Source organism: Impatiens glandulifera, chromosome 1 (assembly GCF_907164915.1).
Source record: "Impatiens glandulifera chromosome 1, dImpGla2.1, whole genome shotgun sequence".
NCBI classification, from domain to species: Eukaryota; Viridiplantae; Streptophyta; class Magnoliopsida; order Ericales; family Balsaminaceae; genus Impatiens; species Impatiens glandulifera.
In genome coordinates, this window is record NC_061862.1 from 54271458 (window position 1) to 54296725 (window position 25268).

The 25268-nt window shown below is 30.0% G+C and overlaps 1 protein-coding gene and 1 long non-coding RNA gene across 3 annotated transcripts; both read left to right on the forward strand.

The window, feature by feature from the left end:
* The first annotated feature begins 2592 nt into the window (after nt 1–2592).
* LOC124922339 lies at nt 2593–5789 on the forward strand. Of its 2 annotated transcripts, XR_007097799.1 has the most exons (5): nt 2593–2803; nt 4063–4371; nt 4439–4679; nt 4750–4971; nt 5041–5789. It is a non-coding gene; the product is annotated as an uncharacterized LOC124922339 (long non-coding RNA). The 2 variants fall into 2 exon arrangements; XR_007097798.1 differs by having other exon boundaries at nt 4750–5789.
* Nucleotides 5790–13209: 7420 nt separating this feature from the next.
* LOC124928204 lies at nt 13210–25172 on the forward strand. Its single transcript, XM_047468740.1, has 7 exons — nt 13210–13440; nt 23702–23806; nt 23920–24084; nt 24154–24315; nt 24406–24459; nt 24562–24711; nt 24777–25172. Exons 1-7 carry the CDS (start codon nt 13210–13212, stop codon nt 25170–25172), a joined length of 1263 nt encoding a protein of 420 aa, XP_047324696.1.
* The last annotated feature ends 96 nt before the right edge of the window (nt 25173–25268 follow it).

The window sequence follows — 25268 nt, forward strand, 5'->3', positions numbered from 1 at the left end:
TTTTTATATATTACTAATTATATATGGAACTCAATCCAAGATTTGAATTCAATAAGCCAGCAAATGGGTTGACCTTATGCAATAAATTCTAAAAAGACACACACATATATATATATATATATATATATATATATATATATATATATATATATATATATATATATATATATATATTATGTTTTCTTTTCATTATTATTCATATTTCTCTTTTTTCTCCATCAATTATTTGTCTTTCTTATTTTTCACTAATTTTGAAATATATATATAAATATATTTTATATTGTTTGTATATTTTTAAAATAAGTAATAATATGAAAATAAATTAAAAGAAAAAAGGATTGGAGGGTTTATGTTTATTATGGAGGTTCTAGATTTTCTTTAAAATGTCCATAAATATATATAGTGTATATCTTCACTTTTATGGAGGTTCTGGATTTTCTTTAATATGTCCATAACTTTTATTTAAATTCCTAAGAAAGACATATTTAGTGTATATCTTAAACATCAAGATAGCCAAGGTAAGAAAAAACAAGCAAATCAAAATGAATGTATTAATGTGTCTCAATTGTTTCAATCAACTCTTACTTTTTTAGGAAATTACCACAATTATGGCCTTACTTTTAACTTTCATCACTTGAGGTACAAATATGACCGTGTTTTACTAAAACCTAATCTTTAGTTGTGGTTAATTGATCGTGGTTTCCAATGTCAACTATCGGTTCACTAATTCCGATACAGGATGCTTAGCAACTGCCCATTCACCTAGGCATTTATGGTTGAGAATTTAGTTATTAAAGATAAACTTTAGCCGGACAATGGAACTTCACACTATTCATAGTATAACATGGTTCACTAACTAGTATGTTTGGAAAATGTGAAAACCCAAATTGCCAATTTGGGCGGGTTAAGGAATGGATCAGAAAATTACTTTTATATACTAAAAAAAAGGAAATTGTGCCGAGCAAAGAAAGACATTAACAAAAAAAATTGGGCTTATCTAGCGAACATTGAAAGATGAACTTGCACCTTCACTTTGTATTGGCAGATCATAACTAGCTGCATCATTAAAATCATTATATAGTACGAATTATTGTTGTCAACACTCAAATTTGGTTAAACATTAATTTCATCTGAAAAATGTACAAAATGAGTTGATGGTTCCCCGTGTATGATAATTCTCAATGAAATCACTACGATAAAAATAACTTTCTACAGGTTTCTAAATCTTGAAATTTACGATTTCCACATTTTCTTCATAGACACAATATATTTCATCTATTCATACCGTTAGCATTGTGCATAGAAACTCGAATAAACTCTTCTACCCCACTAGTAAAAAAATGGGGTTTACCGAAAGATTTTTTCGACAAATTTTTATATCTGTCGGTATATGTGCCGAAAAGAAGAAAACTGTCACTAATGAGAAAAAATGCCGACAGTCTCTACATTTTTTTTGGTAATTAGAGACAATACCGAACTTTGAATCCATCTAAAAACAGTCTTTTTTGAAGGTTTAATACTGAAAGATATATACTATATCTTACGGCTTTGATCCCTTCCAAAAAAATTCAGAAAAACCGGCTAAGTGTTGGATTTTCTTTAAGGGATATACCGAAAGATATACTATATCTTTCGGCTTTGATCCCTTCTAAAATATTTTAAAAAACAGCTAAGTGTTGGGTTTTCTTTAAGGGATATACCGAAAGATATAAACCAAACCCTAAACAAGATTTTGGTTTAGGGTTTAATTACTAAGTATATAATTGTGTTTAAGTTTTTAAGGATAAAATATAATCATGCTTCAATCTAGTAAAAATAATAAATTTGAAAATGTCAAATACCGAAAAATTTGCCTCATATCTTTCGGTAGTCAAGTGTAAAACCGAAAGATTTATCTACATCTTTTAGTTTTTCCCACTTCTTAGCAGTTTTTTTTTGTTATCTAAGACCAAAGACGAAAGATTTAAGTATATCTTTCGGCTTAGCTAGTAGATACTGAAAATTTTGTAGTAAATCTTTCGGTGTTGGTCATTCTTCACTAATTTTTTCCCCCTTTTTCAGTTTGTGTTTTGGTTTCTAAGTATATGAATCTTGTTTAATTGTTCAAACATATCCATTGTGAGTCAATATTCCAAGTATATGGATTGTGATTGAAGTTACAAGTATAGGTTTGAGTTTGATTATAATAGTAGGATGTATAAGGTTTGTGTTTGATTATACTTAGAATGAGTGATTATATTTTATATTTGTATGAGTAGGGGTTTTATATAATTACGAAGTATAGGATTGTATGTAGGTCTAAAGGATAAAATATAATAATGCTTCAATCTGATAAAATAAAAAAATTTGAAAAGAGCCTAATACCGAAAGATATACACTAAATCTTTTGGTATTCAAGCGTAAAACCGAAAGATTTATATATATCTTCTGGGTTTTCCCACTTCCCAGGCACTTTATTTTTTGGGGTTATTGAAGACCAAGCTCAAAAGATATGTGTAAAACTCGCCCATTATGGAAGAGGCAATACCAACAGATTTACTATATCTGTCGATATTTCCCTTCATATTGTATTTTTTTGGGCAGAAACCCTCCCCTACGCTCTTTCTCTTCTCCAATCTTCTCTGCCGAAACTCCTCCGAAGTTGTTCTTTGCTCTACCGAAGCCGCAGATCGAAGGTAGAAGACGTCGAATATCCACCGCCTCCATCAGAGCTCCTCAGATCCCGTCGTCTCTTCGTCAGAACTCCGTAGATCCGCCTCCCCTCTTCATCTTCTTCGATCTCTTCATCTTCTCCGATCTGCAGGTAAGTAAATCCATTTCTCTTCATTTTTTGGATTTCTATTGATATATATATATATATAGGTTATCTATTTGTTGATGGTTGATTTAGGATGAAATTTGGGGGTTAGTTGTTTGTTTATTTAGGGTTAGCTATTTTTTAGATTCAGGGTTATCTGTTTCTTGATTTGTATTCAAAATATGAATGGATTTGAGTTTCAAAGTTTTTGTGATATTGTAATTAAGATTATCAGTTTAATTGGCTGAAATGTGGTGAAATTAGTATGAAGTTATTGTGATATTTGGCTGAAATTATGTGAAATTAGTTTGAAATCCTTGTTGACTAGTTTTCATTGTGATATTGAACTTGAAATTAGTATGTATTGTGATATTGTAATCAGTATTATTATTAGTTCAATTTTATGAAATTTGGCTGAAATTTGGTAAAATTAGTATAATATTAGTTCAATTTGTTGAAATTTGGTGAAATTGGTATGAAATTCGGTGAATTAAATCATCCAAAATATGAGGAAGGAGTTGACCACTTCCTAGATTTTGTAGTAAGTAGTACAGGACGAAAAAATGTGAAATGTCCTTGCGTGAAATGCTTGAACATGACTTTTATGGATATAGTCAATGTGAAGACTCACCTCATTGTTTATGGAATAAATCTGAATTATGAATTATGGTATTGTCAAGGAGAAAAGAGGAGTACTACTAACATGGTTTATGATGATGACAATGATGATGATGATGACGATGATGATGACGATGGTAATCATGACGATGACTCGAATGATGTTGTGCGAGAAGTCAATACTCCCCCGAATTTGAATAATACAGTCAAAGAAGAACATTATATGCAAGATTTTATACATGATATGTTCTCTAGTGGAGTTGTTTTTGTAGGAAACAACGAACCGGATACTCTGTCATACTACAGAGGTTTAACGAACATAATCCAAGTATAATATTTTTCTCACAAATAGGTTGTTCTCTTCAAGTGTAAGTGGTTTGATGCACATTTTGGAAAATGTTGAGTGAAAGTGGATAAATATGAGTTCGAAAGTATAAATGTCAACCGGATTTTAAAAATACAAAGCTAAGAACCTTATATTTTGGCGAGTCAAGCAAAACAAGTATTTTACGCACCTGATATGGCGTCATGACCCGGTTGCAAGATTGTGAAAAAAATAAATCCACGTTTTACAAATATATAGTTAAGATTAGATTAATGTTTTACCTTAAACTTCAATATGCTTGTACTAATATATTTGTGAATAGGTACGTACCATGCCACCAAGAAAACTCATTAAGACATTCAAGGGGCTCATTTCACAGGTTGACGACCTTACCACCCGGTCTTCAGGGAGTCGGGGGAGCATTCAAGGGAGCCGATAGGGGACCATGTGTTCAATCTGGTCTCAATAGCTTCTGCCCCACCAAGACACCAAACATAGGATAATGAACTTGAGAAATTCATTGAGAGTACATATGCGGAGCCTGAGCTGTAGTAGCAAGAGAATCCAAAGACTGAGCAGGAGCAGCGTGAGGACGAGAATGATCATTCCACTCTAGACACTAGTAGTACCGGTAAGTTTTTCACTAATATTTATTGTTTATATTTATTTTGACCATATATTATTAATTGCTACAACAGGTTCTTCCTCCACACGGAGATGAGGTTGTAACCAAAATATCGAGCTTTCAAGAAGGCCCTATGGATCGAGGGTTCCACATAGATTTCGAGATATAGATGGGAGGTCAGATGGTGATGCTAGATGCATGTGGTCTAGACATGTGGGTCGATGGTGCGGGACCCCGCACTCATCTCACATCGCCATCTTAAATGGAAGGCCTTGAGTACCGATCAACTAGATTTACTATGGCGTGTCATGACGGTGAAAAATTGGACTTGAATTTAATTAACTTTTAATTGAAGTTTAATATTTATTGGTTTTCATTTTTCAGGATCCATTCGAAAGCACAGATATCCCTTTAGACATGTATAGACAGACCGAGATTGCACACGCCAAAAAAATATGGGAAAGGTGGCGCTCCGATTTGAGTCGGGATTATGTGCGGATTCATAACGGAGATGAGGCAACTGTACTTGCGCGTCCCCCACAATTCTATGATCACGCAGATTGGGAGTTCCACTATAAAAAACAATATTTCACGAAGAGTTTCAAGGTACATAAAATTTCAGAATAGAAATATGTAGGGATGACGGTTTCAACTATAATTTTATTTTAAATGTAGAAAAAAAAGTTCAATCAATATTGGAAACCGAAAAAAATGAGGTTTTCCCACCATACGGGTTGTAAAGCATTTTCACAAGTGGAAGAAGAACCGGTATATACATTATTCTATTCGATTAAACTTGCTGATTATAAATGTAACTAATTTACTGATGAACAATTTATTTGAACATGAGGCTAAACTCGGACGTCCACCGACTATTATAGAGAAGTTCAGAAAGACTCAAACCCCGAGAGTCACCAAAGACAACCCGACCCTAACGTCGGACCAACTGTCACAAGAGAAGATCGGAAGTTAAAGTTTAATTGAAAATTTAATAAAATTATAGCTTAATTATATAATGATATTTTAAAATGTACAAGCGGAGATGGAGCAAGTAATTAGTGACACACCCGATATCTCCGACTTCGAGGTGACCGAGAGAGTCTTCGGGCCCCAACAATACGGGACGGTGATGGGTATGGGTTCAGGCGTGCGGCCATCGCGCTTTCACGGTGATCGGCGGAGGAGCGGAAATTCTCAACGTGGAGGGTCGTCGCTAAGGGAGGAGAACCAACAGCTCCGGGCGCGGGTCATTGAACTCGAAGAGCTAGTTCAAGTTAATAAATATAGAACACAACAACAGATTGCAGAAATATTAGCAAGGTTATAAAATCAACCACCACCTCCGAGTTAGTACGTTTATTATGTATTTTTTGGATTAGTTTATAGTGTTTAGACAAATACATGTTGTATTATGTTTTTGGATTAGTACATGTGTTTGTAATACGTATTGATTTAGAATTTTGGAAAATGTAATGAATTTTGTTTGACTGATAATTAACAGGTTAAGGTTATGTAAAAAACAAAAAAAATATTAAAAATCTGTAAAGAGGAAACCCGAAAGATAAACATAAATCTACTAGAAAAACCTATCTATACAATTCCGACAGTTTTACATAAATTTGTCGGTAAAGGGTAAATCTTTCGGTAAAGGTAATACCGAAAGATTCATTGAAATCTTTCAGTAAAGGGTTTACCAAAAGATATTCAACAGATCTTTCGGTAAAGGCATTTCTGAAAGATTTCACCAAATCTTTTTTTATTTATCTGAATAAATATTAAATAGCCTATTCGGTTTTTATATATCCAAGTTGTTGTCGGCCTAATTAGAAGAAATACAATATTTGTTAAAATGTCATTTTATAATTAATGCCGATAGATCTAATCATATCTTTCAGAAAAAAATATGCCGAAAGATCTACAAACCTTTCGGTATAAACTCTATCGACAGTTATGAAATATGTTTGTTTATGTCTCTATACCTTTACCGACAAGAGCAATGCTGGAAGATGCCGACAGTCTGGAAACTTGTCGGCAAAGGAGTATTACCGACATGTATAAGGCTTTTACCGAGAGATTATACTTTTATGTAAAAGACCTATTTTTACTAGTTCCCTTTAATACAACTCGTTGGTTAATCCTCGATCATCTGAAAAATTTTTGTTGTACATCGATAATCAATTTTCTCTCCTATTTTCCTGTAAAAATTGTTTTTGTCCAAAATTATTATTGAAATAACACTTGATAGAATTTATAGAGAAATTTTTAACAATGATTACAAATAAAACAATAATCAAAGTATAAAAATGAATTAACATATGTAAAGAACATATAGGGATAACACACTCATCAATTACAATGAAACTCAGCCTCCTAATTAATTTTTAGAAAATATTTAATGTTGGAATACTTCATGAGAAAACATAGTTTGGAGTTCTACAAGTAGTATAAAGCAAGCCATCATCCCGAAGTTCCATTTTCAAATTTCACATTTACCAATTCTACTCTCAAACTTAGGCTTCACCACTAAAAATGACACATTAAATAAACTCATTTTAACAAAATACTTCATAAGTCATTATTCATACTTAATAGAAGAATAAGACTATGCTCATAATTATTTCAACACAATATTATGTCATTTTTAAAAAAAAATATTTTGATCCAAATAATGAAAATATAAGTTTAGTTTTCCTACTTCAAATAAAAAAAATGTTTCCAAATGTGGTTCCTTGATTATTAGTCTCTCTGTTTCTTTCTTTCTATTGTATATCTCTCTCCCCATGTTATTATGCATATCAAATAACATCATAAGTAAGGCAATCAAACTCTAGATCAAAAGTAATAACTTTAGTATGATCTTAAAATATTGGGCTAAACAATTACAGATAGTGAAGCCAATATCCACTTTCTAAACTCTTAGAAGAATGCCTTGGATGATTTTATCTTGCACTTGAGGGGTGAATTTTTAACTTCAAAATTCATAAGAATTGTGTCTCCTGTCAAATAGAAAATAAAATGTTTCAGCTTTGTATGTTTTATTGACAAAGATTACTTGGTTAGTTAAAATAGTTACACCGTCTCCTGTTTGAACTGGAGAGTTTCATTGGTGGCTACTTCCTAAGGTACAACGGAACCTGCAATAGTTTAGCACAGAAAAATCACTATAACAACGAACTAGACAAAAATATTTGAATCACAAACACCGGGTTTCAAGAGAATTAGTTTAGTCACGAACTTAAAGAATATTCACAAAGATAATGCAAAATTTTTGGAATTCTAGAGTGAAAAATAATCAAATGATGTGTATAAAAGAATTAGAGTGAAGGGATATATATATAGTTGAAAATTAAACCCTAAAACCATTAATCAATTCTTTAATTCAACGACCACTAATTTATCCATCGAATAGTTATCATTGCTTGCCTTTTCATTATCCTTGCAAGTTACATTCATCAATAAGTATTTTGTAGTTACAATAGAAAGTAACAACATTTGTTAATTGTTTCATAAAGGCATTAACAAATTCATTTTCATTTGGATTGAATTTCACCTAAATTCACATTAAATTTGCTTTGAATTTTATTTAGATTAAATTTCACCTTAATTCATATTTGAATTTGGTATGAATTTCATTTGGTTTAAATTTCACCATTAATTCACATTAGAATTTGGTGTGAATTTCATTTAGATTAAATTTTACCATTAATACACATTTGAATTTGGTATGAATTTCATTTTCCCAAATATCATTTCCATTTAATTAATAAAATTAATTTTATTCAAATAATCCCCCCACATTAATGGAAATTGAAATATTAACTTGGTAAAATCTTCAATAGTTGAATCCAAAATATGATAGGTAAGTGTGACCCTTTGAACATTCTCTTATGAAACTATATGTCTAGCCGATTAGTATACTCGATATCTTTAAACTATTATGTCTTTTGTGTAAGAAATTACACACTTTCACATATAATTATTTTTGATACATGTCAGTTCTTATGATTGTGTTTATTTTGACAGTCTGGTTTAGTGAGAGGGTCTAGAACTGAGTTATACAATTATTTCAAAGCAGCCCCACTTCTCTCTCAAATAGGTGATCAATTTGTTCACAAAAAAAGTCTGTGTGATTATCATTTCCCGAAATATTATTTTATCGTAGAATTTTTCACTCATAGGAATCTACCAAATTTAGTACAATTAAGTTGTCCTATTGAACCTAGTTCTTAGGATCTATAGTCATCATATGTTGAGTTTCCCTTCATACTAACTTATTGTAGGCTTAAGTCTCATTCTTTTGAGGACTTTAACATCAACTCTCTATTTCACCATTTGGTTAGCGGATCCGCAATATTATCTTTTAATTTTACATAATCAATTGAGATAATTTCAGTAGAGATTAATTGTCTAATTGTATTGTATCACGACGTATATGTCTAGACTTACCATTATACATATGGCTCTTAGCTCATCCAATTAAGGGAAGGTTCAAAGGGTTACACTTACCTATCATATGTAGTATTCAACTATTTAACTCTATTTAAACCGTTGGTTAGCATATCCGTAATATTATCTTTTGACTTACGTTATCAATTGAGATAATTCTAGTAGAGAGTAATTGTCTAATGGTATTATGTCTACGATGTATATGTCCAGACTTACCATTATACATATGGCTCTTCGTCGTTCGATTAAGAAAATGTTCAAAGGGTTACACCTACCTATCCTATGTAGGATTCAACTAATAAATCTGTCATCGAGTTAATCTTTCAATTTTTAAAAAGTGGGGGATTGATTGATTTTTTAATTAATTTCATTAATTAAATGGAAATGAGAAATATGATAAATAAATTAAATGTAATTTAATCTAAATAAATATAAATTCGTATCGAATTCAAATGTGAATTTTTGGTGAAATTTAATGCAAATGGATAAGATCGAATGTGAATGGATAAGATTGAATACCAAGAGTTTAGGAATGACAGCCATTGGATGAATTATCAACCAATGAATTGATAAATGAATTTATTATGATGGTTTAATTTCCAGCTATATATATCCCCTCATGTTGGAATTCTTTATATATTTATTATTTTCATTCATCAAATTATCTCTTTAGAACTCGAAGACATTTTCTTTATTTCTTGAGTGTTATTCGAGTTCTTCACTCAACCAAGTATTTTTCGAGTTTTCACTCAATCGAGTGTTCTTCGAGTTCTTGACTCGTTGTATTTCCGTTGAAACTTATTGATCGATTTAGGTACTTTGTCAAGTTCGTTGCGTAGTGATTTCAGTGTTGAATCATTACTAGATTCGGTATACACTATGAGACAACCATCTGCGATAAGTTCCAACACAAGGGGAAATAGTAAAACTATTTTAAGGTAATGTGTTAAGCACATGCCTCGAATCAACATTGTATTTTGATGATTTCATTTTCTGTATATTATAGTTCATTTTTGTTGTAACATCGTATTTATTTATATATATATATATATATATATATATATATATATATATTCTGTTATTTTGAAGACAAAAATGCTAACAAATGTAAGTATTTTGTGTCAATTAAACACTTATTATGGAAGTCATGGTTCCGAGCATCCATTATCAAAGCATGTTTTGGATATTGTTGGCACACTTTGTAAGTAGAAGATGACAATATAAGCAGGTTAAATCATTGCTTTTAAAATTATCTCTTTTAAATAATAAGTTATATCATTTGGGTAGTTTAATATAATGTTTGTGAGTTTATAGGCTTCTTTCTGAGTTTTTGGGAAAAGAAACTATGTTGGCACTTCTATGCAAGAATTATGAAGGAGTTAAAGATGGAAACGCGTGATAAAGAAGTTGATAAGGCCACTATGTCTATGATAATTCAATAATAGACGGAAAGCTGCTGCCCTAATACGATTGACATTTGAGATGAAAATTTTGATGAAAATAATTGTAAAAAACAAAGGTGAACATAAAGTCAAAAATAGCTTCGAAAATTTCCGACAAATTTTCCATACCAGATTTTTTATACGGTTTTTTTGGCTAACTAAAAAAAATTCGACGCTCAATTATTTTCGTCGTAAATTTATTCCAAAATATAGTATGAATTCATTAATGAATTTTCAACGGAATTTTATCTTGTATTTTAGCGACGATGATTGATCATAAGTAAATATTTTTGTTTTTTACAACAAAGTTTTCTTTCTTCATTAATATTTGTAACGATTCATGTTTTTTTAATTAAACCATCAAAATATTCGGCGCATATTTCCGACGTCAATTAAATGTCGGTAATTATGCGTCGCTATTTAGGAATTTTTTAGTGATATAATGATAAACATTAATGGAAAATATATAATTAGTGACGGTAGAAACCGTCACTAAAAACCTTAATGTCGTAGCTAATAAATATAAGTGACAACGAATAAAACGCCATCGTTGAAAGACAATGACTTTTAGCGACGGCGTAGTGTCGTCGCTGATAATTAACAATATCAGTGACGGAGGATCATTTGATGTCGTTGTTGATAGTTAACTATATCAGCGACGGTAGATCTCCATTCGTTGTCGCTGATAATCCTTGCTCTCGAGTTTTTGGAACATTTTTTGTCAAGAGCAACCTGTTTCATATCTTTTTCAACTACGATTAACAAAAAGACCAGTCCTAAATAAAAATAAATTTGTATTAATGCAAAAATCTCAAATTGTATAAATACAAAATTATCAATCAATGTATACTACTGATTAGGAGGGGCATCTTAGACATAATCATAGCGATATGCACTCGTAAAGCATCTTGTTTTTCTGTTAGCCATGCCTAATTCTCTAAACTCAGACGGAAACGGATGATTGGCCATCATATTAGGCAAGACATTACCACCACTAATAGGAGGTCTACTTCCGGTCCCAGCTCTTTTTAGGATTGACCAAATGATACTAAATGACATTAGTTTCTTTCTAACGCAAGTTGTGCAAGTTGTTGTTTCTCCAACTTTGAGATGCTAATGATGAAATAAACAAACCAATTGAATCGTCTGGAAGATTCAAATTTCCATCAACTGAAAGTTGTACAAAGTCATTGTAGAAAGGATGTGCACTAGAAGATGAATCCATGATTTCCGATAGAGAAGTCATTACATTAATACCACTATTCTCAAGCCTTCTGTAGGCTTTGTTAGCATTAGAAGACAACGACAATAATTGGTCTTTATAAATCCTGGTGTTAACCTCAGGATTTTTATATTCTGATTCAAGGTATGAAAATGAACCAATTCAACATTAGAATCATGGAATTAATTTTTAATTATGAAAAAGAAAAAAAATAACCTCACCATCAACCAAAATCACTCAAGGATTCAAATCGTTTAAGTTTATATGATTGTGAGGAAGATGAGCAATACCCTTTATAATATCTACAAGGAGTTTGTCACTATCTCCAGTCATATTAGAAGAAAGAAAATTATGTCAGCCCATCATTACATTCTATTTCACCCAAACCCTAAACCCTAAGATTTAGAAAGCATAGAAGAACAATTCATGAAAATAAAAATCTTATAATAAACCATTGTCTACTCTAATTAATCACCTGTAATGTTATCTGTTGATTTGCTCGGTGTAAATGAATTGTATATAGCCTCACTACTAGACAAATTCCTAGAGCTTGAGACCGTATTAAAACACCACATATAAAATGAATTAACAACAAACATATCGGTCATGCTTTGTAATTGTAAAATAAAATCATATATCATAAACAACAAAGAACTTCTAAGGTTTTTTGGGTCTTATTCAATTTTAGACATTTTATTGTGTGCATTGTAAGCTTGACAAACAACCAACACTTTCTTTTTGAATAATCATTCTATTGCTGATAAACCTTTTTCGCTAGTTTACTTAGATATTTAGGGGCTCTCTCATGTTGGAACATTTCATGGTTATCAATATTTTGTGATATTTGTTGATGATTATTCACAATTTACATGGATTTATTTTTTGTAGAATCGTTCTGAACATGCCTCTACTTATTCCATTTTTGCGAAAATGATTCAAACACAATTTTTATGCCTTATTAAAACACTTGTAATAATAATGCTCTAAAATACAATGATTCTACCTTTCTTGATTTTCTTTCCACTTAGGGTACTATTATTCAACGCTCATGTACTTACACTTCACAACAAAATAGTAGGGCATAACGTAAACATATACACATTCTAGATATTATTCGTTCCATATTTCTTTTCGCTTCATGTCCAGATAGGTTTTGGGGGGGAAGTTGCCCTTGCTGCTATCTATACAATCAACTAAATACCATCTTTTGTACTTCATGATGCTACTCATTACCAAAAACTCTTTGGTAAGCCACCATATTACTTCATTCTTTGACCATTTGGTTGTGTTAGTTTTTTCCACCTTCCCTTGCATGAACGAAATAAATTGGAGTATCAGAATCGTTTTTGTTGTTTTTGTAGATATGGGGTAGAACATAAGGGTTATCATTGTTGGGATCTTGTATCAAATTGAATTCATGTTTCTCATCATATTACCTTTTGGAAATATAAGATGTTCTCTTATGAGTCCAAGTTTACCACTCCTTTTTAGACTGATTCCCCATTGTTTGTTTTAGATCAATGTCCTTCTTTTACATATCCCGAGCTCACTCAAAATTCTGTTGACACTATAGCTTCTCCTCCATCACCCCCAGTTAACCTACTTATGTCTCCTAAACAAGTACCAAATCAAGTACCTTAGGTCCCTGATGTCACTAATCGACATTCTATCCGGGTACGTTGTCTTTCTCCTAATCTCCAAGATTACCATTGTTTCTCTTCCATTTTGCTAACCATGAGCCTAAGACCTTCGGTGAGGCAAATTGTGATCTATTGTGGCGTGAGGCTATATCTGAGGAACTACAGGCTCTTGAGAAGACTGGGACTTAGGATATCGTTGATCTACTACCTAGCAAGAAATCTATTAATTGCAAATGAGTTAGATTTAAAGAATGTTTTTCTTAATGGAGATCTTTCTGAGAATGTTTATATGAGTCAACCGTCGGGTTTAGACATTTCGGGAAAGGTATGTGAGCTACGTCGTGCTATTTACTGTCTAAAGCAAGCACCACGATCTTGGTTTGCCAAGTTCAGCTCAACACTTATTTAGTATGGGTTTACCGCCTCTCCTATGACTCTACTTTATTCATTTTCCGCTCCTCATTTAGGATTATTATTATTATATTATTATATGTTGATGATATGGTGATCACTAGCGACGATGCCTCTTGAATATCTGATTTACAAACCTATCGTCTTCAATACTTTGATATGAAGAATCTTGATAAGCTACGTTACTTTCTAGGTCTTGAGATTTCCGACACAGTAGATGGTATCTATTTTTCACAACCAAAGTATGCTTTTAACCTCATCTCCCGTGCTGGCTTGACTGATGGCAACTTACTCGACTCCTCTTGAGGCAGATTGTCGTCTTACTCCTCTCGATGGAATCCTTCTTAAGGATCCCATGCTTTATCGCCAGTTAGGGGCTCGTTGATATATCTGATTGTCACTCACCCTAACATAGTTTATGCAGTTTACATTGTTAGTCAATTCATGACAAGTTCTCGTACAGCTCATCACTCTGATGTGTTATGTATTCTCTGCTATATTAATTAAGGGCATTCTCTTACATAGTCTTCACTCCTCTGCTGATTCATTATTGATACTAACTGGTTACGCGAATGATGATTGGGTAGGCGATCCCACTAACCGACGTTCTTTCACTAGTTATTGTTTCTTTTTGGGGAATTCTCTTGTTTTTGGCGAAATAAGAAACAGACTATCGCTTATTTTTCATGCGTTGAGTTAGAGTATCGTGCACTTGCTAATTCTACTTCTGAGCTTCTTTAGATTCGACGACTTCTCTATAATCTCGGCATTCCTCAATTGCCAGCCACCGATCTTCATTGTGATAGTCAAAGTGCTATTCATATTTCTCGGAATTATGTGTTTCATGAGCGCACTAAACATATCGAGATCAATTGTCACTTTGTACGGCAACATGTTGGTGCTGGTACTATACAATTACGGTATATGTCTACCGAACACCAAATTGCAGATGTCTTCACCAAGTCTCTCTTGCTGGGTCGTTTTTACATGTTATTGAGCAAACTCAAGTTGATCTTTACTCTACCACCTTGAGTTTGATAAGGGATGTTAGAATATATTATGTAGCTCAACCCATCTAGAGATTGCCCTAAATTGGGCGCTAAGATAAACCTTTTATATATGTTGTAACAATGTATTATCATATCAATTATATATAAATATATAAATATATAAATATTTCCAACAAATGTCATCGTAATCATCATCATTAATTTCTCTTCAGTTTCTACATTATGGTTATAAAATAATATGTTGTATGATCCATGCAGAGTGACATGAAGATGTTATCGATTGTGTTAATATTTATTACCAACCTGCTTTCGATAATCTATTGATTAAGAGTTTAAAGGACGAGTAGGTAAATCATAGGTTTATATATATATATATATATATATATATATATATATATATATATATATATATATATATATTGTAACACTTTGTAAGAACATATTTCCATTGTAATCTTACAGATGAAAAGACACAACTCTTTGCTTGAGAATAAGCTTTTTCAGAGTTGGCATAGAATTGAAGAGTGCCCATTTCAAACTGTCCCTATTCTACGTCATTTAAGTCACCTCCATCCAATAAAATCATTGACATTAAAAAGCTTGAGGTATATTTATATTATTGCTAAATTTACATTAGCTGCACATCAAAATACTATTTAAATTTTATATTATTTATTTATATGCTAGCATGAAGTGTTAAGGACTAAGGAAGGAGCATATTATGCAGCTTCCACAAAATTTAGTGTTTGGAATCCTCATGTCGAGAATAATGATTCACAACTTTGGATTGTAAATAATGATCGTGACAAACAAAATTTAAACACCATTGAGGCCGTTTGAAACGTGAGTACAAAACTCGATCTATTAACAATAACTCGATTGATTAACAATATTATTTTACGAAAAATTAACTATTAAAAAATTTCCATTGAAATAGGTCTATCCCCACTTGCATGGAGACAACCAAACAAGATTTTTAGTCTATTGAACTGAGTTTCTCCTGAGACTCTCCAACATATTATCGAATGTTGTGTTGTGGTTAACTGCTGCATTTGGTTTTTTTATACTGTATTTTATGTCTTTCATTGCGCGATAGATCTCAAATTTCGGGTGATTTTCCAGATAATTATTAAAAATATTTTATAACTTGAATTAAAATATTCTTAATGAATTGATAAAAATAGAGTTTTATTCTTGAAAATGTTAAAAAGTTATTAGTACCTAGTCTTTTTTATTTTCCTAATTTAATGGAATAAATGTTAAGATCATAAACCATGTTGAATCTGGTTTATGATTTTATTTTCAAATAAAAAGATTAAATTCTTAAATTTAATTTTGAAATGAGTTTTTATATAAGGTGGGTGAGAATGGGCTTTTGAATGAGTAGACCAAGACGGGTGGGTCAACTCAACAAGCACTTTGTTTTATTCCCTTAGAGTGTGCACATAACATCAACAACAAATATGGATTTTGGAATCCCTGCATTCGGCCTCTAATCGCGAATGCGAGCAACCCGTGGGGCTCCTTGCGATGCCACGTTAGGTTAGGTTTGAGCTCATATTTTATTAGAGTTTATATAATTTCTTCGGTAGACCAACAATCTCATTCATATATTTAACCACTAATATTTTTTTTACCAATTAATCTCCCATATTATTCATCGGGAAACCAATCACAAATATCTTATAATTGAGAACCCAATGTTACTTGTCTCTTATCCCTCGGAAAACCAACCATAAATTTTAATCACACTTTCACAAGTCTCTTATCCTTGGAAAACCAATGTTATCGACCACGTCTGCACCAACTCTCTCAACGGTACCAACATATTTAAACTTCACTTTTGACAAATCAACAATCTCATCATATCACTAACCTATTTAGGTTAACTTCTTTGATAGACCAAAAATCTCATTCATATATTTAACCACTAATATTTTTTGTTTGCCAATTAATTTATCATCTTATCCATCGAAAAACCAACCACAAATATCTTATAATTGACAAATCAATGTTACTAGTCTTTTATCCCTCGTCTAACCAATCACAAATCTTAATCACACTTTCACAAGTCTTTTATTCTTGACAACTAATTTTATTGACTTCTTATCCCTCGAAAAATCAACCACCAAATCTCAATCGACCTCTTATCCATCGGCAAACCATATATCAATCACATTTTTCACAAGTCTCTTATCTCTCAAAAAATCAACCACCAAATCTCAATTGACCTCTTATCCCTTGAAATATCAACCGAACTCTTATCCATCGGAAAACCACATCTCAATCTCAATATTACCGCGGGTTCTTATCCATCAACAAATCAACCATAAATTGACCTCTCTAATCTTGTAAACTCACTCACTTCTGTACTTAACTATTTCAAACTAATGTTACCGGTCTCTTTTTCCTCAGTAAAACCAACCACAAATCTTAATCACACGTTCACACATCTTTATCTCTCTCAACAAATCAACCACCAATCTCAATCGATCTTTAATCTTGTGATCTCGCGATTCTTTGTTAGCGACCTCTCACACACTTTTACACGTCTCTTATCCTTGTAAAATCAATGTTATCGTTCTCTTATCCCTCTTTAACAAACTAACCACCAAATCTCAATCAATCTCTTATCCATCAGCAACCCACACCCCAATATCAATCGACCTCTAATATCTTGACATCAAAATCATTTGTTATCAACCTCTTATCTCTCGCCAAACCAATCCACAATCTCAATCACACTTCCACACGCTTCTTATCTTTCGGTAAACCAACCATTAATCTACATTTAATCTTTCGAAAAATTAATCACCAATCTCAATCAAGCTTTAATCTCGTGACTTCATACTTTGGTCAATCAAATATATGATTCATATATTTTAACCATCAATATCTCATTTGTTACTGGTCTTTTATCCACACATATAATTTACTTAAATTTGTATTTGCAAAGATTCGAACTTTTGTCTCGTGTGCAGAAGATGATCACTTTAACCATCCGTTTATGATTGATGTATTTTATTTATAATTTTGTATAGGCATGTTGTTATATATTTTGTAACTAATAAAATTTTTAAATTTTAATTTTATTTATAAAATTCACAAATAACATTGGAGCATTTTTATTATTAAGTTAAAACTATTTTATTAATATAAAAAATATTATTTACACATCAAATATAAATTGCAGACAAATAATCAAAAATAATAATTTATTTTTATTTAAATATATTGTAAATTAAGTTTAAAATATATTGTTTTTATATATATATATATATATATATATATATATATATAATTTTAAAAAATGGTCTATATATAATATTTATATAAATTATAAAAATAATGAATCCAAATATAATTATACATATATATATAAATATTTATTTATTTTAAAAAAAATTATAGAATAACACTTATTATGTTAATATAATTAGATTAATTTTTTATTCTTAAAATGGATTAATTTGAATTGTTATTGTTTTATTTATTAGTTAAAGAGAGAAATGAAAAAATAATAAAAAATATATATATTTTTAAAAAATTGTGTAGAATTATTATTATATATATATTAAAAAAATAATAAAGGAATTATGATTTTAATATAATTTAAAAAAATATATTCTTAAAATTTATTAAATTTTTAATTATTAATATTGATTATATATTTCATTTATTATTTATAAAGATAAATAAAAAAAAATATAAATAATTTTATCCGTTTTTTTAACCGTATTCATTCTTTTTACACAATATTCAAATTCACTGTGTCAAGATTAATTAAGCATTATTATTATTATTATATATATATATATTAATATAATTATAATATTTTAATCATATATTATTATATAGGATAACATAGACATTGTGAACTCTGATACGGTAAACATAGAGAATTGAATTTGGTTTTAGTTGTAGACTCTTATGTTTTTTATTAAGTGTTCTTGATTTATTAATGGACTTGGGAATTGGATTCTAATAACCTGGTTGGGGACACTAAAGTCTAAAATATTTAGGGTTGAAGTTCATAAGGATCGACAAAAGAAATTAATGTCGGTTTTAAATGAAAATAAAAAAAAAATCGATATAAAAATATTAAGTTCTATTTTTAAGATTGATTTTATATATAATCGATTGAAATTATTAGTAAAAAATATATATTAGAGTTATAAATGCAAAATATTAGATAAAGATGCAAACTATATTATTAGTCAAAATTGTAATTATTTACATTTAGAAAGATTTTAATATTTTTAAAAATTAAATTATTTGTGAGGAATGAGACGATCTATCCATCAAAGCTATAGTCTTCTAGAGTATTTTTTTTATTTCACATATATTCTTAATATAATTTAAGATTGTTTGTAATGTTATTGAATCTTGATATATTATCATTTTTGTTTTATAATTGTAAAAATCTACTACTTTTTTATTACTTTATAATTTATATAAAATTCTGTAAATCGAATTTTTGAAAACAAAAGAAACTTTTTATCCCTTTATAATTTATATAAAATTATGTAAATAGTATTTTTTTTTTTTAACAAAAAAAATGTCCTTCCAAATGATTAGAATTATTTTATTATGATGCAATTCATTTTTCTTAGGGTTCAAGTTCATAAGGATCAACAAAAGAAATTGGTGTCGGTTTTAAATGAAAATAACAAAGAAACAAAATCGATAAAAAAAAAATATATTAAGTTCTATTTTTAAGATTGATTTTATATATAGTTGAAATTCTTAGTAAAAAATATATATTAGAGTTATAAATGCAAAATATTATATAAAGATGCAAACCATATTATTAGTTGAAATTGTAATTATTAATATTTGAGAAAGATTTTAATATTTTTAATAATTGAATCATTTGTGAGTAATGAGACAATCTATCCATTAAAGGCTTTTTTATTTCACATGTATTCTTATTATAATTTAAGATTGTTTGTAATGTTATTGAATCTTGATATGTTTTCATTTTTGTTTTATAATTGTAAAAATCTACTTTTTTTTATTCCTTTATAATTTATATAAAATTCTGTAAATCGAATTTTCGAAAACAAAAGAAACTTTTTATCCCTTTATAATTTATATAAAATTATGTAAATAGTATTTTTTTTTTTTAACAAAATAAATGTCCTTCCAAATGATTAGATTATTTTATTATTATGCAATTCATTTTTCTTAGGGTTCAAGTTCATAAGGATCAACAAAAGAAATTGGTGTCGGTTTTAAATGAAAATAACAAAGAAACAAAATCGATAAAAAAAATATATTAAGTTCTATTTTTAAGATTGATTTTATATATAGTTGAAATTCTTAGTAAAAAATATATATTAAGGTTATAAATGCAAAATATTATATGAAGATGCAAATCATATTATTAGTTGAAATTGTAATTATTAATATTTGAGAAGATTTTAATAATTTTAATAATTGAATTATTTGTGAGGAATTAGACAATCTAACCATCAAAGGTATCTTCTAGAGTAGTTTTTATTTCACTTATATTTTTATGATAATTTAAGATTATTTGTGGTGTTTTTGAATCTCTATATGTTTTCATTTTTGTTGTATTTTCGTAAAATAATTATTATTTTTTATTCCTTTATAATTTATATAAAATTATGTAAGTTGTATTTTGTAAAAATAAAAGAAACTTTTTATCCGTTTATAACTTATATAAAATTATGTAATTAGTATTTTTTTTTTTTTTTATCAAAACAAATGTCCTTACAAAGATTAGATTATTTTATTATGATGTAATTCATTATTCATAAAATAAACAAAAATGTATAATTAATGTCTATACATCATGGGATAATTAATGTCTATAATCTTTTTCTTGTTCTTACAATTAATAGATTTAAAACATAAGGAATCGTTAGAAGTTTGAAATGTATTATCTTTTATATATATATAATTATATATATATATAATTATATATATATATAATTATACTTAATTTTTAAACTTTTCGGATTGTCGGGTCGAGAGCTATGATTAATTTAGATATATATGTGAGAGTAAATAGATATTTGGGTTAGATTGTGGGTTTTCTTTTGGGTAAAACAATTTAATGTCATTTCATTAAAAATTCCCAAAAACGGGGAAAAAAAATCAAATGAGTTTCTTTATTTTTCTAGACAAGTCTAGGAAAATTAATTTCGTTACAGTCTAAAAACAAATAAATTATAAACAATCATCGGAATTACAAACAAATTTAAATTGTGTTTATCTCACTAAAAAAATAGCGTCTTTGGTGACTTCCTGATATGATACCTTCCAGTTTCTGCGAAACTTCTAATTATGTTCGTTTTTTGGAGCTCTTCTCCACGTCTGGATGTTCGCGCTACAGTCAGCTACAATATCATCCAATGTCTACTCCAGATTTCTTTGATTCCTCGAGAATGCCCTCGCGTTTCTCTCTTGCCAAATGTTAAAAACTATTGAGTCGAATCCGCATTTGAAAATTTTTGACGTAAACTTTGTGCCATTCGCTTTCTTCATAGACACTTCCTTGATTTCTTTCCAGTATCATGGGAATCTGGTCATCTCCATATTTTTTGCAAATTTATTCCAAAGTTTCGAGAAAAATGAACAGTTTCTGAAAAGATGATCAACTGTTTCTTCATTCCCTTCACACAATAGACAACTTGAATCCAGAATTTCTATGTACTTCCTAGCAAAATATCTCATGTTTAGCCTTTCCCGAAATGCAATCAATATGATGAATTTGTGTCTTGGGATAACCTTTGACGACCAGATCAGATTAGATCAATCTACTGTTTGCTCCTTCTCTCGGATGGTGTTCCACACTTTGTTGAAATCATCTTCCCGTTTTCCTTAGCTTTTCATCGGTGTACGTCTGTTCTTTCGTTGAATTGGATGTTACTGATATGTTCGAGAATGCGTCGCCGCACTGGTCTTCGTCTAAGGAGCGAATTTCATAGCTCGTCTTTAATGTCTCTAACCTTGGTAGTTAGGCAGACCCTCCTGATCCACATGTTTCTGAATTCCTCTTTATTGATTAGCGGTTGGTCTTCAAACCAGAGATCGTACCAAAACAGTGTATTTTTTCCGTCTTCCCGGTTAATGTCAAAAAGTCTTGCAATATTGTTTCTTAGCTTAAGGATTTTCTTTAACGACCATCACATACCTTTGCTTATTTTGGATGTCCAAACGCTTGATTCGTGTTTTACAAACCAGGTGTGGACCTAATCCGCTCGTAAACTTCAAACGGTTAAAAATAAAATTAAAAATGTTAAATGTATGTTTCGAACTTGCAACCTAACAAAACAAGTACAACATTTAACCAATTAGGCTAATAAGACTTTATATTTTTAATTTAACGCCAAATTTGATGTACATGAGACATTTTAATAATATAAGTTCAAATTTTTAACTAACTAATATATATATATATATATAATGATGTTTAATTTTCAAAGTATCCAGATTTCTGAGTCAAGAGTTGTTATTAATTTGAGTATATATATGAGAGTAAATGGAATATACTTGGGTCGGATTGTGGGTTGATCTTCCCATAAACTTCAAACGGTCAGAAATAAAATTAAAAATGTTATATGTATGTTTCAAACTTACAACCTAACAAAATAAGTATAATCCTTTAGCCAATTAGACTAATAAGACTTTATATTTAAATTCAACACTAAATTTGATAAACGTGAGACATTTTAACAATATAAGTTTGACTTTTTAATTAACCAATCTATTTGTATATATAATGATGTTTAATTTTCAAAGTGTCCAAATTGTCGGGTTGAGAGTTGTGGTTAATTTAGATATATATGTGATAGTAAATGTATACTTGGGTCGGATTGTGAGTTGACCAGTCAAACGGTTAAAAATAAAATTAAAAAATAATATATGTATGTTTCGAACTTGCAACCTAACAAAATAAGTACAATCATTTAACCAAGTGTGATTAACATGTGGTTTGTCGATGGATAATAGGCTAGTATCAATTAAAAGTGGTTTAAAAATATGAATCAAATATTTGATTGACTCAAGTATGAGGTCACAATGTTAAATGTTAAAAAATAAAAATTAAATATTTGATTGATCAAAGTGAAGATGTAAGGTCACGAGATGAGAGGTCATTCGGAAAAAAATATGTGATGAGACATGTGAGAAGATAAGTTGTTTTATCGAAATGAATAAAATGTGGAATGAGAGTGTTCTATTTTTTATTTTAATATATTAATTTTAATTTATTAAGAATTTTAAACATTGAATACATATTATTATTTTTTTATTATTAAATTTGACATGTGGTTTGTCGATGGTAATAGGTCGGTATCAATTGAAAATGGTTAAAAAATATGAATCAAATATTATATTGACCTAAGTGTGATGTCACAATGTTAAATGTTAAAAAAATATAAATCAAATATTTGATTGACCAAAGTGAAAGTGTAAGGTCACGAGATGAGAGGTTCATTCGGAAAAATATGTGATGAGATATGTGACAAAATAAATTATTTTATCGAAGTGAATAAAATGTGGAATTGTTCTATTTTTTATTTTAATATATTATTCTTAACTTATTAAGAATTTAAACATTTAATACATATTATTATTTTTATTATTAAATTTATTTTATTTATATTTTATCCGTGGGTATCGCACGGGAATCTTCTTAGTTTAAAAAATAATGATAGATGATAATTTAAGTGGTTAAAATTTTGTTTAGTAAAAAGACTTAAAAGTATTAATATATAATGATAAAATAAAAATAATAATTTAAAATAAAGAATAATTTAGTATTTTGATTAATGAATTAATTAAAATAAAAATACGAGGATGAGTGAGATAGTGTTTTTTTAATCAGGTTAATTAAATAACCCAAACCGAATAGACCCTTATATAAACCCACCACAAATTACTTTTAAATAATAAATACTCCTTGAATGCATTTCTCATTTACTAGAAAATGATGAATTTTCTTGCATTCATCTCTGCATTTGGCATAATAACTATATCTCATTTGTTACACCATGGATTTGTAGAGGCCACTATGACATTTAAGGACTTGTCAAAACCGAAAGGAACGGTTAAAACCATCAAGGTCTCCATCGTTAATTTCTCTTCAATTTCAACATTAAGGTTATAGAATAAAATCTTTTATAATCTATGCAGAGTGACAACGGAGATATTATCGATTGTGTTAATATCTACAAACAAATCAGTTTCGACAATCCATCGATTAAAAGATCGCAACTCAATCTTAACTTGGAGAAGCAGGTACATTATACCACATAGGTCCCCTTTGGAAATATTTCCTAAATTCTTGGTTTCTAATCTGAATTATAATTTTAATCATATTATAAGATTAAACTAGTTAATTATCTTTATAGAGGAAAAGGGATAACTCTTTCCCCAAGAATAAGCTTGTCCAGGGCTGGCATAGAAATGGAGAATGCCCATTTCAAACAGTCCCTATTCTAAGACCCCTTAGACGTCAAACTTCCTCGTTTCAGCCACTTCTAGCCAGCAAGAGTGTTGACATTACGAAACGTGAGGTATGATTATGTTATTACATTTTTTTCTTAAAATAAAATAATAATTAATGTAACAAATTAAAATGTTAGCATGCAGTGGTATGGAATCAACAAGGAGCATACTATGGAGCTTCTGCAAAATTCAGTGTTTGGAATCCTCGAACTGAGGAGAATGATTTCAGCTTAACGCAACTTTGGCTTGTAGATGAGGTTCACTCATCGAAATTAAACTCCATTGAAGCGGGTTGGACAGTAAGTACAAAACTCGAAACATTTTACGTCAAAACATTATTGTATATATATAGATAGTTTAATTAATTTATAATGGAATTAATTTCTTAGGTCCATCCCAACTTATTTGGAGACAATAAAACAAGGTTTTTCATATATTGGACAGTGAGTTTTCTCTAGACTCTTCCAATATAATGGGCATTTTTGTAAGATTATTATTGCAATGTGTAAATTTGTTTATTAACCTAGTTAATGGGGGCAATGCAGACAGATTACTATAACAAAACAGGATGTTATAATCTCGAATGCTCTGGCTTCGTGCAAACAAGCCGAACTTTTGCCCTCGGCTCGTCCCTATCATTACCGATTTCCAAATATGACAAGAAATCAAGCGAGTTAAAAGCTTCTGTCTTTAAGGTTTGAAATTGAAATGTCTATGACCATGTTCTTATTCCTTTAATTAACAAAAATTGGCGTGGCAGAACAAGGAATCAGGAGACTGGTTGCTGGAATTGGACAATGAAGTGATAGGATACTGGCCATACGAACTTTTCGACGGTTTAAATGCGAGCGCCAGTCGAATTTCATGGGGCGGAGAAGTCTATAAATCAAACAGTTCAAGTAAACGACACACGACTACTCAGATGGGCAGCGGACACTTTCCCAAAGAAGGTTACTTAAGAGCTAGTCATATCCGCAATCTTCTAGTCATGAATGAGTTAAACAAATGGACAAGTCCTGGTTGGACGTCTCTTACAAAAGTTATAACAAAGCCTCAATGTTATAGCTTAAAGATTCCAAATACTTTACAAAGGAAATTGGGTTGGGGAGTTCATGTTTACTATGGAGGTCCTGGATTCTCTCCACAATGTCCATAATTTTTATATATTATACAATTATTTGGTTGGAATTTGGAATTTGGAAATGTTTTATTATATTAATGGAAATAAGAATGCAATAATAGAATTAAACTC